At 42.7% G+C, this 17,500-nt stretch overlaps 1 protein-coding gene across 1 annotated transcript in view; it reads right to left on the bottom strand.

Moving 5' to 3' along the window:
* Positions 1-17,500, bottom strand: part of LOC132405243 (uncharacterized) — a 138,050-nt gene that overhangs the window by 72,438 nt on the left and 48,112 nt on the right. Inside the window, 2 exon segments of the mRNA XM_059989927.1 lie at positions 6,394-8,777; positions 15,506-15,738. Of these exon segments, the coding sequence (XP_059845910.1) occupies positions 6,394-8,777; positions 15,506-15,738 (2,617 nt within the window).

Genomic DNA, 17,500 nt, shown 5'->3' with positions numbered 1-17,500 from the left:
GGAGCAGCATTTTATGATAAGGGTAAGAATAAAAGATGGAAAGATGGTGAATTTGGACAAGTGCTGTTGAAAGACTTACCTGATAGAAACAAGACTGGCATGATATGTCGCAACAACAGCAATGAACGAATGTTATTACTGAAAGGAATAAAACCTATGCAGGAAAGGACCTGAAGTAAAGGGATGTTGTGGGTAAGAGTGGACCTTTTTAGGGACCAAAGAGATATTTTATGTGTAGACATATAACAAGCGGGGTGAGAATCTAATTTTATATTTATCCTCTGTATTCACTGAGGAATAAGACATGCCGTATAGTGACTTTAGATATGGATATACTGATCGTCTACACCAAGTAGATATTAGCGAATTAAAGATGTAGGTGTTCGGGAGATTTCCAATCGTTATGGTGGACGTCCTAAAGGCCATGTGAGGTCTAACCCTGAATAATACAGGAAAAAACGGATAATGTTGGCGGGGCACGGGGAAAGAACAGACATTTCGGAGTGGGGATAGAACGCTGAAATGCAGTGGCTGGCCACTAAAAGATTATAGTTGCTTTGGAAGCTGGCGTGAAGATGATCGATAAAATAATCTTGCAGTCTGCGTCGAGTATCACCAATGTTGAAGAGGCCGCTGAAGAAGCACCAGATGTAATAAATCCGGTATCCTCGACAGCCTCAGGAGAAGAACGGACTTAGTGGAAGGATTGTTTACTTCTCAGAATGGTGGTGATGGAGCTGGTGAAGGGCAGGCGTATTAACTCTTAGTACGTTTGCAATGACAACGAGGGAAAGACCATAGTCAAGACAACTGTAAGTGAGTTGGTTTTGAAAAGATGTCGGTAGATAATTTGTCACTAGAGATGGAGACAGAGGTGAAAAAAATTGTAAGAGTTGTCAGAAATTGACCATCTAAAATTCAAGGCAGTGTTAAAGTTGGACAGAGGTTGATGAAGTTGACCAGCTAAGCATTGTTGCAGGGTCTATCAAAAATATATAATCAATGTAGTGGGGAAGGCTTTTTGGAGCGTTACTGTTTAGTCTTGAAACTTGGAGAGTTCCATGTAGCCAGCAGAATGGTAGGCAGCACTGGGGCCCATTCGAGTGTCTATAGTTACACCACTGGCTTAGAGGGCTGGGAGCTGCTGAAAGAAAACAAAAACAACATTGAAGCTAATTACCATTTCTGCTAACCGGAGGAGTGTGGCTGTGGAGGGAAGCTGATTATGTCTGTTGTGAATAAACTAGTAGAGAATATGAATCCTTTTCTGACGTGTGAAATAAAACGGCATTGGTCATGAAAATGAAAGGGAATAGAGAGCGTGTGAAGATAAAAGGATATAGTTGGGAGGGGCAGAAACAAGAGCCGAGATATGTGGACCTGAGGTCAGCAGAATGCATAAAATACTGGTCTACTGTGGCCATCGGTTACTGCAGGCGGCGAGGTCGCATCCTCGAGGTGGCTGGGGCCGAGGTCAGAGCTGAGGCGTGGAAAAGACCTAGAGCGTCGTACGTTTCTAATTAAACTGCTAAATATTTATATGGTATTTTGCGAGGCGATTGAAAACGTACAACATGGTAAAATCGCCCGGAAATTTCAGGCACCTAGGTTACAAGCTGAGTTAACTAACTGGTCCGAAAAAAGGTAGAGAACAATTGTGAATCATTCTTTTTTTTTCCTGAATAGACGGTTGTTTTTACTGCTGTAAGGAACTGCTGGGAAATTTGCTTCAGTGATATATGTGAAGGATTTAACATAGAAACATAGAAAACATACAGCACAATACAAACCCTTCAGCTCACAATGCTGTGCCGAACATGTACTTACTTTAGATATTACCTCGGGTTACCCACAGCCTTCCATTTTTCTAAGCTTCATGTACCTACCCAGGCGTCTCTTAAAAGGCCCTATTGTATCTGCCTTCACTACCATCGCCGGCAGCCCATTCCAGGCACCCACCACTCTGCGTAATAAACTTACCCCTGACCTCTCCTCAGTACCAACGTCCAAGCACCTTAAAACTGTGTCCTTTCGTGTTAGCCATTTCAGTCCTGGGAAAGGTCTCTGACTATCCATACGATCAATGCCTCTTATCATTTTATACACCTCTATCAGGAGTTTCAAGGAGAAAAGGCCAAGTTCACTCAACGTATTTTCATATGGCATGCTCCTCAATCCGGGCAACATCCTTGTAAAACTCCTTTATACCTTTTCTATGGTTTCCATATCCTGCCTGTAGTGAGGTGATCAAAACTGAGCACAGTTCTCTAAGTGGAATCTGACCAGGGTCCTATATAGCGATAACTTTATCTCTCGGCTCTTGAACTTAATCCCATGTTAGATGAAGGACAATACACCGTATGCTTTCTTAATCACAGAGTCAACCTACGCAGTAGCTTTGGACTCGGACCCTAAGATCCCTTTGAACCTCTATGCCGCCAAGATTCTTACCATTAATATCATATTCTGCCATGATATTTGACCTACCAAAATTAACTACCTCACACATATTTGGGTTGAACTCTATCTGTCACTTCTCAGCCCAGTTTTTCATCCTATCGATGTCCCACTGTAAAATCCGACAGCTCTCCACACTATCCACAACACCCCAACATTTGTTTCATCAGTTAATTTACTAATCTATCCCTCCACTTCTTCAGCCAGGTAATTTAAAAACATCACGAAGAGAAGGGGTACCAGAACAGAGTTCCAAGGCACGCCACTGGTGACAAACCTCCATGCAGAATATGACGCGTTTACAACCACTCTTTGCCTTCTGTGTGCAAGCCAGTTCTTGACTCACAAAGCAAGCTCTCTTTGGATGCCATGCTTGCTTACTCTCTCAATAGGCCTTGCTTGGGTTACCTTATCAAATGCCTTGCTGAAATCCATATACACTATATCTTCTGCTCTACTTTCATCAATATGTTTAGTCACATCTTCAAAATTTTCAAACAGGCTCATAAGACACGACCTGCTTTTGAGCAAGCCATACCGACCCTTCCTACTCATATTGTGCCTCTCCAAATGTTCATAAATTCTGCCTTTCAGGATCTGAAGAAAGTGTCAGTGGTTTCTAAATTCCTAGGCTATCTCTATTCCCTTTGATGAATATGGGAAAAATATGCAATCCTTTAATCCTCCGGAAGCTCTCACAGCCCCATTGAAGATGCAAATATCATTGCCAGAAGCTCAACAAATTCCTCCCTCGTTTCGCACAGTAGCCTGGAGTATATCCCTTACGATCCCGGTGACTTATCCAATTTGATACTTTCCAAGAGCCCCAGCACATCCTCTTTCTTAATGTCTATGTGCTCAAGCTTTTCAGTCTGTTGTAAAAAATCCGTACAATCACCAAGGTGTATTCCCGTAGTGAACACAGGAGCAAAATGTTAATTAAGTACCTCAGCTACCTCCTCCGGTTCCATATACACCTTTTCACTGTCACACTTGATTGGTCCTTTTCACTCACATCTTCTCCTCTTGTTCTCCACATACTTGTAGAATGCATTGGGGTTTTCCATAATCAAGTTCGCCAAGTCCGTCTCATGGCACCTTCTGGCTCTCCCAATTTCATTCGTCAGCTCCTTCCTGCTAGCCTTGTAATTTTCTAGATCTCTATCATTATCTAGTTTTTTGATTTCGTAAGCTTTTCTTTTCTTCTTGACTTGATATTCAACTGCCTTTGCACACCGCGGTTCCTGTACCCTACCATCCTTACCCCGCCTCATTGGAACGTACCTATGCAGGACGCCATGCAAATATCCCCTGAACATTTGCTGCAGATTTCCCTGAGAACATCCGCTCCCAATTTACGCTTCCAAGTTTCCACCTGATAGCTTTTTTTCCCCCTTTTCTCCAATTAAACGCTTTTCTAACTTGTCTGTTCCTATCCCTCTCCAATGCTATGCAAAGGAGATAGAAGTATGATCACTATCTCCAAAATGCTCTCCTACTGAGAGACCTGACACCTGACCAGGTTCATTTCACCATACAAGATCAAATACAGCCTCTCCTCTTGTAGGCTTATCCACATACAGTGTCATGAACCCTTACTGAACACACCTAACAATCTCCACCCTATCTAGGGAGGTACCAATTACTATTGGGGAAATTAAAATCTCCCATCACTACAACCTAGTTATTACTGCATGTTCTAGAGTCTGTCTCTCTATCTGCTCCTCGGTGTCCCCGTTACTCTTGGGTGGTCTATAAAGCATCCAGTAGATTTATTGACCTCTTCCTATTTGTAGCTTTCACCGAATGAAACTCAGAAGTCAATTCCTCCATGACTTCCTCCTTTTCTGCAGCCGTGACGATAGCCCTGATCAGCAGTGCCACGCCCCCACCACTTTTGTCTCCCTGCCTCCCCTTTCGGAAACATCTAAAGCCGAGCACTCTGGGTAGCCATTCCTGCCCCTGAACCATGCAAGTCTCTGTAACGGCCACAACATCGTAGCTCCAAGTATTGATCCACGCTCTAAGTTCGTCCGCTTTGTTCATAATACCCCCTGCATTAAAATGATTTAATGGTATTTATGTGCATGTTGGATTTTTGATTAAGTTTACAAATAAAGCGAAATTGATGGAGTTGTGGATAGGGAGGAAGCATTTCTAAGTCTGCAGCAAGATGCAGATTTGTTGGAAAATTGTGCAGAGTACATCCAAGTGGGTTTAATCCACAAGGGTAAGTTGGCATACATTTGAAGGCAAGGAAGTGACGAATAAATGCAGTAAATTATAAGACACGAAGAAATACCGATGAACAGAGAGACGGCGGAATAAGTCCAAATTTCTATGATGGGATAATAAGAAACATAACATGCTCGGGTTTATATCCTGGCCAAAATATATTTTTTTCGATGATTTGTCAACTTCAGAAAATATTGATTTTGACGAGTTTGGAGTATTTTGTGTTCTTCTGGCCGCCACACTATAGGAAAAGTGTGATCTTGTTGGAAAGGGTGCAAAATTATTCGTAAGGATATTGCTGATTTCGAGACTTTAGTTCTGAAGAATTACTAACGTTGTGGAGAAACAAAAGGTAAGGGTGACACCAACTAAACATGTAATATTATGATCGCAGAGGTAATAAACATGCTTAGGCGATAGGCTTATCAAAAACAGGAGGGTGTTGTTTTAAAGTGAGAGTTGAGTTTTAAAGTGGATAAGGGGATATTAAATTTACCTTTACATGTAAAGCGATTGATACTTGGAATACCGACCAGATGAAATCATAGAATCAGATACTTTTACTATACTTACTGGTATATCGGCAGACTCAACAGACAAGGCACAGCGAAATTCAATTGTAATCCAGGAGAAAGAGATTAATGTAGAAGGGGAGAAAGTTTGGTTTTTATTTGGTGGTCCGATTGGTCCTTTCCTACATTGTTTAAGTCTATGAACTTGTGACAATATAATAGCATGTATTTGACAAGATCTCAGATCCTCATAGCCAATCTACCCTGCTAAGAATCACCCATATCCTGAAATGCTTCATGACTAAGTTCTATGTCCCAATTCCGAAAGGACACCGGATATCAGCAATAGATTCTGGCTTTGATATGGGCGACTTTATATACAAAATATTTATTCCTTGTTGTTTCCAAAGAATGGAATACTGGGCGCATCCCAGGGACGCCACGTAAAGCAGCGATGTTGATAGTATTCAAAATTGAGGCATAGAGATTATTCAGCCAATTGCGTTCGCGCTGACCATCAAGCACTCTACCACACAAACTAATATTTCCTGCTTGCATGACGGACAAAACATCCACGGTCACCTGAATGCGGGGGATTTTAGAGTGGCTGCAAACCCCTAGTTACGGGTTTGAGAATGGAAGCCAGAGCAGCCGGGCAACAGCATTAATCACTTGGACAACCTGGGGACACCAGACCGTAAAGGCGAAGACTGAATTACGAGTTTGGACCTGTGCTACAACTTTATTAACTGCTGCGTCATTATACGGCCGAACGCGTTCTCGTGAGAACCTGAACAAATTGATATATCAAACATTGGAATTAAAGAGAAATTAGTTTAAGTATTAAATATTTTATTAGAAAGAACATGGAAATCAGGAAATAAAATGTAGTAATAATTGCTACGAGCAAAGAAAATTGAATTGCAATCGTATTGCTGATATATTGCTATTGGATAGAATACTTTATGTCAATTAACTAAAAGAAAAGTATCCTTTTCAGCTTTCATTATCACAGAACATCCAACTTATATGAACAGCACAACTGTATGCGTCAAGCAAAATAATTTCACAAGCATTAACAAATGTATCAATGTATCGTTACTCTGAACTTACTGTGCCACAGGTTCGATTGATCTTACATATAAACTGAAGGAAAACGGCTTTCGAATTATTTTTCCGAATCAAGAACGTTGAAATTCCTCAAGAGGCAATGTAGGCTGATGTGGTTTTAAGAACAAGAAATCGCTATTCGATGAATCAGGTGACAGTGTAACGGTGTAGTTATACGATTCCCCAATGGGCAACGTCTGTCCAGCACCGGCATAATTCAGAACTGCTTTCGACACTGCTCTGCGATTAGAGTCATCATTAGAATTTACACAGCTGTGACAGCAGATTCTACAACTGTAATCGTAAATATTTTTATCCTGATTACATTTGATAAATACCAGCAAAACTATTATGAGAAGAAATGTGCAGGAAGTTGACCCTAACCCAATTATCAATATCAAATTTAAGTCGGAGAAAAGCAGCTGATCTTTTGGCTTATTTGTTAGTTCCGAGAAGTTTTCAGTAGCGTTGCTCAAGAATGAAAACACAACTGTAACTGTACTGGAAAGACTCGGTTGTCCATTGTCTTTCACCAAGATTACTAGTCTATGCTTACGACGATCATCATTCTGAAACCTTCGGGACGTCCTGATTTCCCCAGAGAGAAGTCCTACAGTGAACAACGTGCGATCTGTTGCTTCCAAAAGTTGGTAGCAAAGACGTGAGTTCTGCCCGGAATCTGCATCAGTTGCTGTTATCTTTGAAACAATCATTCCTGGATATGGGGAGTGGGGCACAATCTGAGTCGCCGCTGAATTGTTCGGTTTGGAAGGAGAAACTATCACTGGAGCATTGTCATTTTGGTCTAAAATCACTACCTTCACTGTGGCGGTGCTGGTCATTGCAGGAGATCCAGAATCAGACGCTTGAACTTTGAATTGGAAATTCTTCAGCTTTTCGTAGTCAAAAGAGCGCAGAGCGTAAATGCAACCACTTTCTGAGTTAACGGATACTGCGTCTGATAGAAAAGCATCACCAATGGTACTCCCCACAAGAGTATATGATACCTTGCCATTTTTGTCAAAATCTGGGTCCAAAGCTGTAACAGTAAATATAGATCCACCCGGTGGGTTGTTTTCCATGACAAACACCTGGTACGAAGATTGTGTAAACTTCGGTACGTTATCGTTAATATCTGAGACTGAAATGAATAAGGTTTTGTTTGCAGAAAGCGAGGGTAGCCCTGCATCCCAGGCTGTAATAGGGATGTTATACAGCGGAATGCTTTCGCGGTCCATAGCATTGTTAACGATCAACTTGAACTGGTTATTCAGAGACTTCTGTAGTTTAAAGGGGACATTAGTGGGAATCTGACAACGTATTTGCCCATTCTCGCCAGAATCGCGATCTGTAACACTGATTATAGCGACGACAGTCCCGAGGGCATCATCTTCCCGCACATTGCTGGATATTGATGTCACCCGTATTTCCGGAGCGTTATCATTAACATCAGTTAAATGAACGATAATTTTAGCGCGGCCACTTAATGCCGGTACACCCTTGTCCACAGCCTGTACTTCAATTTCATAAACGTTTTCTGCTTCGTAGTCCAGTGTTCCATTCACATAAATCTGCCCAGTTTCTGTGTCCAAAGTAAATAACTCTCGAACACTTTGAGAAACGTGTGCACTGAAAGAATAATTTATTTCACCATTTGCTCCTTCATCTAAATCAGCAGCCTTTATTTTGGTCACCATGGTACCAGTTGGTGCGTTCTCCGTAATACTAACACGATATGTATGGCGTTCGAATACAGGAGCATTATCATTGGCATCCACGATAGATATAATGATTTCTGCTGTGCCAGATCTCGGAGGAATCCCACAGTCAATGGCCGTCAGTATTACATGGAATTCTGACTTCTGTTCCCGGTCGAGAGGTTTTTGCAATATTAGTTCTGTAATTTTACTTCCATCGTCTACTTCCTTTTCATTCAGTCCGAAGTGCTTATTTGAGTTGATTTTGTATGAAATAACTGCATTCACTCCCACGTCGGCATCCTGCGCTCTATCGAGTGGAAAGAGTGCGCCTATTGCGGTCAATTCAGAGATACGTATATTGTACTTGTTTTCCCTAAACCTTGGCGCATTATCATTTATATCTACTATCTCCACGTCAACGCGATGCAGTTCTAAAGGATTTTCTAAAGCTGCATCATATGAAATAGAGCAGGTAGACATTTGCTTGCAGAGGGCATCCCTGTCTATTCGCTCTTTAACAACTAAAATACCATTGTGCATGTTTACCTTCAGTAGCTGAAGCTTTTCATCGGAGAGAAGTCTGAGTTTTCGGTCAGTTATTTCTGTAATGCTTAGGCTTAAATCCTCAGCAATGTTCCCAACGAATGCTCCGAGCTCTTGTTCTTCGGGAATCGAGTACCGAATTTCACCACAAACGAGATGCAAAGCGCACACAAGGTGAATGAAAGACAATCCGTGGCTGAGTTCTGTCGCCATGTTTTCCCTAGATTGGATTAACGAAATTGTCTTGAATTTGTATCAATCGATTAGCTGAAGTCGATCTCACTAAACCAGCAAAATAGGACACAACATTGTCAGTATAATCTTATGAAAGTGAAAACTCATACCTAGAGCTTCTTTTGAAGGAGATACGGGAATTAAGTCCCGAGAGCGTTTGCTTTCCCTATGCTTGTTTCCACCGTAGCAATGCCGAAAAAGGGAGAGGTAGATCTTTCTCCCTCGCTCTCTGCGTCTCTATTGGTAGACAGCGACACAAAGAGTCCTTACCCATTACTGCATCAAATGTTTCTTAAAGCCGCACTGCCTTCAGTCAAATATCTAGATTTAACGGTGCGCAGTTAAAATTCCCCGGATTTCTGGAAGGTATTTCTATTCCATGTACCGGCTTATGTGAAAACGCTGATCTGTGTAAACTATCATGCATAAAATAACCATAGGCTAATTTATAAATAAATTGACCCTTGGGTGATTTACCAGAAGTATTGCATTGCATGCTGGACTTCTACATAATTCAAGTTCAAAACGATTCAGGAATCATAAACAATACACATCAAATGTGGCAGAAACTCAGCCAGTCCGGTGGTATCTAAGCAAATGAATAAACATTCGACTTTTCCGGCGAAACCCTTCCTCAGCATAAGTGGAAAGACGCCAGAATATAAGGGCGAGGGAGGGTAATTAGGCGAGATTGAAAGTAATTGAATTCTGTGAGAATGTAACAAAACACACTGATGAAGGTAGAGCAGTGGAAGAGATATATATGGATTTCAGTAAGGCATTTAATAATGTTCCCAATGCAAGGCTCCTTAATGAGTAAGGAGGCATAGGTTCCAAGGAGACTTTGCTTTGTGGATCCAGAATTGGATTGCCAAAAGAAGGCAAACGGTGGTTCTAGATGGTTGGCATTCTGCATGGAGGTCGGTGACTAATGGATCTCTGCAGGAATATGTTCTGGGACCCCTCGTCTTTATGACTTTTATAAATGACCTGGATGAAGAAGTAGATGGGTGACTTAGTACTTTTGTTGATGACACGAAGGTTGGGGTGTGATGGATAGTCTAGAGGGTTTTCAGAGGTTACAGAGGAACATCGATAGGATGCAGAACTTAACTGAGACCTGTCAGATAGGCTTGAACACAGATAAGTGTGAAGTGGTTCATTTTGGTAGGTCGAATTTGAAGTCCTAATATAACCTAAATGGTAAGATTCCTGGCAGTGTGGACGTTCTGAGAAATCTTGGGGTCGGTGTCGATAGGACATTCAAAGATGCTGCGCAGTTTGACAGTGTTGTTATGAAAGCGTATGCTGTGCTGGCATTCATCAATCGCGGGACTGAATTCAGGAGCTGTGCTGTAATGTAACAGCTAGATTGGTCAGAGCCCACTTGGGGTACTCTGTTCATTTCTGGTCACCACACTACTGGAAGGATGTGAATACGTACGATAGAGAGAGTGCAGAGAAATTTACAAGGTTTTACCTGTATTGGAGGGAGTAAGGTACGAAAATAGGTTGAGTGTACTTGGCTTTTTCTCCTCGGAGCGATGGAGGATGAGAGGTGACCCATAGAGGTGAATAAGATAATGAGGGGAATTGATCGCGTGGATATCCAGAGACCTTGTTATTCCCCAGGGCTGATATGGCTAACACATTTTAGTTTTAAGGTGTTTGGAAATAGGTACCAGCTGATGTCAGGGCTAAGCTTCTTACAAAGAGAGCGGTGGGTGTCTGGAATGCACTGTCAGCGGCGGTGCTGCAGTGTATACAATGGGGTCTTTTAAGAGCCTCTTAGATCGGTACCTGGAGCTTAGCAAAATAGAGAGCTAAGCGCTTTGGAAATTCTAGGCAGTTTCTTGGGTAAGTTAAATGGTCGTCAGATAATTGTGGGCTGAAGGGCCTGTAACGTGCTGTAAATTTATCTGTTCTATGGTAAGTGAAGCAAAGTTGGGTGGGAAAGGTCAAGGGCTGGAGAAGAAGGAAGCTGATAGGAGAGGAGAGTGGACTACAGGATAAAGGGATGTAGGAGGTGACCCAGCGGGAAGTGATAGCTCGGTGAGAAGAGATGAAAACTCACAACGGGGAAATAGGAAAAGAGGGGAGGGCTGGGATCTTTTCTTCCCACGGGAAGAAAAAAATCGATATTAATGCCATGGGTTTCGAGGCGAGTTGTTATTTATAACCAATATCTTATACATTACAGTTGACAACGCATTAGCTCTCAAAAAATTTCTTCGACGAGCTTCACGAAGGATTGAATAAATCGAGAATAAGCTGACTATTCCTTATACCTTCAACACGACGATAAGGTACTTCTCCTCTAGTCTGAGGATGGTCTCATCTTGACACACAGCAGTCAGTGAACCTGCATATCTGAACGGGAATGGGAATCTGAATTAAACGGTTTGGCCGCCGGGTAATTGGCTTGTTGCGGTTGCAACAAAGATGAATGAGGAAGATGTCCACTATTAGAAATCATACTGTGTGAAAGACTCACAAGTATACCAATTACACTATGGCTAGAAACCTACTTCCATAACGGAATCAGACTTTTTTATTTACAATGCTCTTCTCCGAATCTGCACGCCGATCTGTAGTTGACTTCCTTCAGGTTTCTAACCGTTGGGTTATTCGAGATGTTGGAGAGTTAATCTGCGTGATCTGACTAATAACATCTTTTAACAAGTGGCGTGCAGTCTGAAAAGTTAACTGCTTTTCTTTAGACAGACTCGAATTGACACGTAAGCACTAAGGTAATTACATTGTCTTCCTTTTATTTCATGTGACGTAAAGTGCGGAACTCACCAAAAGTCGATACTTGGACAGATCATTAACAAGGACAGATGCAAGCAAAAAATAGAATTCTATCTAATGCACCTAAGAAGATTGTTGTTTACAATGCGGATTACCATTGTTTTTATGGGAAAATTATCGTTACTAAATGAAATGTCATGGCGATGTAATAGCCATCACATACATGCGAATGGTCATACGATCTTATGTCTCGTTAATGAGAAAACGGAATTTAATTTAGGTTGAATTTTTAAGGTGACACGAACTGTGTTTTCTGTTTTCACCAAAATTGCAACCCAGAACATTTACTGTGGCAACAAAAATTGGAAAATTAACACCTATTTGCATTTTATAAACACAGGAGATTCTGCAGATGGTTGTAGATGGGGCATATTCTGCATGGAGGTCGGTGACCAGTAGTGTGCATCAAGGATCTGTTCTGGAAATCCTTCTCTTCGTGATATTTATAAAAGAGCTGAATGAGAAAGAGGAGGGATGGGTTAGTAAATTTGCTGATGGCACAACGGTTGTGTTTTGTGGAGGGTGTGAAGGGCTGTCAGAGTTTACAGCGGGACATTGATAGGATGCAAAACTGGACTGAAAGGTGGCAGATGGAGTTCAACCCAGATAGCGGTGAGGTGGTTCATTTTGATAGGACAAATACGATGACAGAATACAGTACTAATGGTAAGACTCTTGGCAGTGTGGAGGATCAGATGGATCTTCGGGTCAGAGTCCACAGGACACTCAAAGCTTCTGTGGTTAAGAAGGCATACGGTGCATTGGCCTTCATCAATCGTGGGATAGCATTTAAGAGCCGAGAGATAATGTTGCAGCTCTCTAGGACCCTCGTCAAACTCTACTTGGAGTACTGTGCTCAGTTCTGGTCGCCTCACTTCAGGAAGGACAAAGAAACTACAGAAATGGGAGATTTACAAGGATGTTGCCAGGATAGGGGGGGGGGGGGGATGTTTTATGAGAATAGATTGAGTGAACTAGGCATTTTTTCCTTTGGAACGTGGAGGATGATAGATGACCTAAGAGAGGTGTATAAAATGAAGAGAGGCATTGATTGTGTGGATAATCGGAGGCTTTTTGCCAAGGCTGAAATGGCTAGCACGAGAGGGCACAGTTTTAAGTGCTTGGTAATAGGTACAGAGGAGATGGCAGGATATGTTTTTTTTCTTAAACAGAGAGTGGTAAGTGCGTGAAATGGGCTGCCGGCGACGGTGGTGGAGCCGGATACGATAGGGTCATTTAAAAGATTCCTGGACAGATACATGGAGTTCCGGAAAAACAGAGGATTATGGGTAACCCGAGGTAATTTCTAAGGTAAGGACATGTTCGGCACAGCTTTGTGGGGCGAAGGGCCTGTATTCTTTGGTAAGAGTTCTATTTTTCTCTATGTTTCCATGTAGGTAATCGAAAGCAAAGCACAGAAAATGCTCTAGAAACTCAGCTGGTCAAGCACATCCTTTCTATTCACTTCCATAAATGCCGTCCGACCTGATGATTTGTTACAGCATTTTGGGATTGCAAACATTGCATTGCTCAGTGCAGAGTTATCATTGTCATCATTCATTGTTCCAGAAACTATATTGACACCTACAACTAAGTAAAGAACTGCATTACCCAATCTACGTCACTCTAATTCATAAGCAATCCTTCGAAACAGTATGACCTCTGAACTCCCCATGACCTTTTTTTTAAAAAATCCAGTATATATTATATAAATGCAATCCTAGAAATTTGTATTTACTCCTACCGCTTCCCATGTATGTTCTTCGAAAGTGTTCATAGTAAAGCGAGCACTTGAGTTCAGTTCATAGTGGAAATGTGTATTGTGATATCCCTCTCAATTTTGCGTTTGGCAAGGAGAAATCTGCTACGAAAGGAAGAGATCAGATAATACATGAACATTGGCGAGTTGTCATTTACATCCAACATCTTGAACCATATAGTTGCCAGCTATCTACCATACACTTGTGAGTGCCTGAAAAAGATGGAAAAATCGAGAATAAATTGGCTCTTCCTTATACTTTCCTCACGGCTGCCACTCACAGACATTCAGCAATCATGTTTTCGCAAAAGAAAGCAGACAGTCTTTGCGAATGACAATTTCTATACCAAATTGGTCTTCCTATTGCACCCTCTGACCGAGCTCGTATACAGACTTGGCTCGTTAGCTAACTCCGCTAACAGCCACGTGACTCAGCAGTGATAAAGCCTCCTTTCATAAACAGTATACGTCTAGGGTCTGTGTCATTTGACAGATTCAACCAAACAGGAATGTCATGATGTTGTGATGAAATTGATCTTGAATCGAGCGAATGTTGTGTAAGTATTGCTATCCACGATTATCAGTCGGCAAGAAATAACAGACCGCACACCATACAAAATGATAAAGAATGCATATTTACCAATTTTAGTATTATCGAACGGTTACTAAAAGTAAGCAAGGAATGGAAGAAAGAAATAAAAGTGTCCATTACAGTTCAGCTAATCTAATTGAGTACATGACCGTTGTAACTCGTCTCTTCCAAAGCCGTGTGCAACGATCACTCACGACTCCAAACTTACCGTCTGCGTGAAAGCACCTGTCACAATTTCAACTTCCCTCGAAGTCCACCTCGAACAAACTGGTTCTCTTTCAGGGGTATTCCTCCGCCCCCTTGGAGCTATCCATCAGCACAAAACACTTCTTGATTTCTAACCCATGACATCCAGCCGCATCCTCCCATCGATCCCGCCCCGCAGCTCCCGTCAAAAATATACCAAACTTTCGTCACAGATCTTCCTCCGCCCCGCTCTCTCTAGAACTTTCTCTCAGATCCAAATATCTTCATGGCTGACACAACATTCCTAAGCTGAACTGCAGGGCTCTATACTATTCAGCCGAAGCCAAAGCATTCTACCAGCATGAGACACTGCTTTTGTAGAAAGCTGCTCAATAAAATACCTACAGCGTAGCAATAGAATTCTTAACCAGGGTAGTTTACATTTTTGGATGTATTCCTGTGGAAAACACTGCACGGATATATTCTAGATTCTTGTCAGCCCACACTAAGAATGGCACCTTTGCTCCCTCCAGCCAATGCCGCCACTCCTCCAGAGCTAGCTTCACATCCAGCAGCTCCCGGTTTCCGACATCGTAATTCTGCTCCGTGGGAGTGAGGCAGTGAGCGCAGAAGGCGCAGGGCTATACCTTTTCATCCTTGGCTGAGCGCTGAGAGAGAACAGCTCCTAAGATAACGTCAGAAGCATCCACTTCCACAATGAACTGCCGGTTGGTATCGGGTTGAAACAAGATGGGGACGGAGTAGGAACGTTCCTTCAGTCAGAGAATGCTCTTTCAGCAGAAGTGAACCAGGTGAATCTGACATCAGATGAGCTAAGAACAGTAAGTGGTGCAGCCAGTGCCCTAAAATTTCTGATGAAGCGGCGGCAGAAGCTAGCAAACCCCAAGAAGCGTTGCAACTTCCGACGAGTCGAAGGTCAGGGCCATTTGACTAGCGCCTTGACTTTCTGTTGGTCCATCTGAATGGAACCGCCCGAAATTACATACTCCAGGACGGAGACGGTAATGTGATGAAATTAACATTTCATAGCCTTCACAAAGAGTCGGTTCTCTAGAAGGCACTGAAAAACTCTGTGGACGTGATCGGTGTGTTCAGATGAACTTAGAAAAAGATCGAAATGTCGTCGAGATACGCCAAAAAAAAAAAGGTTCATCTAGTCCCTCAGAATGTGATTTACTAGGGTTTGGAATTTGGCAGGAACATTTGTGAGACCTAATGCCATGACCAGGCACTCGTAATAGCCTGAGGTGATGTTGTTGGCCTTCTTTCACTCGTCCCCTTTGCCAATGCGAATAAAATGCTAGGCGTTATGGATATCAAACATAGTGAAAACTGAGGCTCCTACAGTAGGTCAAATACCGAGATCATGAACGGAAGAGGGTAACGGTTCTTAACAGTGACTTCATTCAGTCCCCGGTAATCAATGCATGCATGTAAGGAGCCGTATTTCTTTTCAACAACGATAAAACCGGTAACAGCGGGGGAGGAAGACGGACAGATGATGCCTGCAGCCAGATACTCTTGATTGTACTTACTCAAGGCATCTGTTTCACGCACGGACAGGGAATACAGGCGCCCCTTGGGGGAGATGTGTCAGGCAAGAGATCAATAACGCAATCACATGGACGATGAGACGGTAGGGAAGTGGCCCGGGAATTGCTAAGCACAGCCTCGAAGTCTATGTATTCAGAAGGGATGGCACTGAGCTCCGGAAATTCCTCCTGGGAGATCACGGCATGGAGGCAAGGGGATCTGAGCATGGCGGATGAAGTCGGAGTAACAGAATGGGCCCCATCCTACAATCTTGCGACGGAGCTAGTCAATATGGGAGTTGTGTTTAACCAACCAGGGATGGCCAACGACAATGGGAGCTAGAAGAGAGTCATTAACATAAACCATATAACCACATAACAATTACAGCACGGAAACAGGCCATCTCGGCCCTTCTAGTCCGTGCCGAACGCTTACTTTCACCTAGTCCCAACGACCTGCACTAAGCCCATAACCCTCCATTCCTTTCCTGTCCATATACCTATGCAATTTTATTTTAAATGACAATATCGAACCTGCCTCTTCCACTTCTACTGGAAGCTCGTTCCACACAGCTGCCGCTCTTTGAGGAAAGAAGTTCCCCCTCGGTTTACCCCTAAACTTTTGCCCCCTAACTCTCAACTCTCGTCCTCTTGTTTGAATCCCCCCCCTACTCTCAAAGGAAAAAAGCCTATCCACGTCAAATCTATCCTGCTCATAATTTTAAATACCTCTGTCAAGTCCCCCCTTAACCTTCCACGCTCCAAAGAATAAAAATCTAACTTGTTCAACCTTTCTCTGCAAGTGAGGTGCTGAATCCCAGGTAACATTCTTGTAAATCTCCTCAGTACTCTCTCTATTTTGTCGACATATTTCCTATTATTTGGTGACTAGCTCTGTATGCAATACTCCAAATTTGGCCTCACCAATGCCTTGTACAATTTTAACATTACACCTCAACTCCTATACTCAATGCTTTGATTTATAAAGGCCAGCATACCAAAAACTTTCTTCACCACCCTATCCAAATGGGATTCCACGTTCAGTGAACTATGCCCCATTATTGCGAGACCACTCTGTTCTACTGCATTCCTCAGTGCTCTACCATTTATCATGTATGTCCTATTTTGATTAGTCCTTCCAAAATGTAGCACCTCACACTTATTAGCATTAAACTCCATCTGCCATCGTTCAGCCCACTCTACTAACTGGCCTAAATCTCTCTGAAAACTTTGAAAACCTACTTCATTATCCACAACGCCACCTATCTCAGTAACATCTGCATACTTACTAATCCAATTTACCACCCCATCATACAGATCATTAATGTATATGACAAACAACATTGGACCCAGTACAGATCGCTGAGGCACACCACTAGTCACCGGTCTCCAACCTGACAAAAAGGGTTAACTGTTCATGATGGCTGCTGGTTAAACATAGACTCACCGGGGCCATGACATGCGTGATGTTAGCCAGTCTCTGATCGTTCAAGCCTTTGGTCACCAGTGGTGACTGGAGAGCGGACGTGGATAATCCCCATTGGGCAGCCAATCTGGAATCCAGAAAAAAAAAACCTTCGCACCAGAATAGACCAAGACGAAGAGTGCTCGCCTTTGGACGCCACAATCCAGAGAAGCAGGTAGGAGAGTGAGTGGCATCGTGGAGGGCCGGACAGGGGTCACGCTCAGCAGTACTCCTCTTCCTACCGGTTGGCGCTTGGCTTTTACCGGGCAGGTAGGGGTGAAACGGTTTGGTTTGCCACAGGAACGGGTGCTAATTCTCCATTGTCTTTCAGTCGGTGTCAGTA

Source organism: Hypanus sabinus, chromosome 15 (genome assembly GCF_030144855.1).
Source record: "Hypanus sabinus isolate sHypSab1 chromosome 15, sHypSab1.hap1, whole genome shotgun sequence".
Classification (NCBI taxonomy): domain Eukaryota; kingdom Metazoa; phylum Chordata; class Chondrichthyes; order Myliobatiformes; family Dasyatidae; genus Hypanus; species Hypanus sabinus.
The sequence above is the reverse complement of the archived record's forward strand: the minus strand, read 5'-3'. Positions and strand labels throughout refer to the sequence as shown.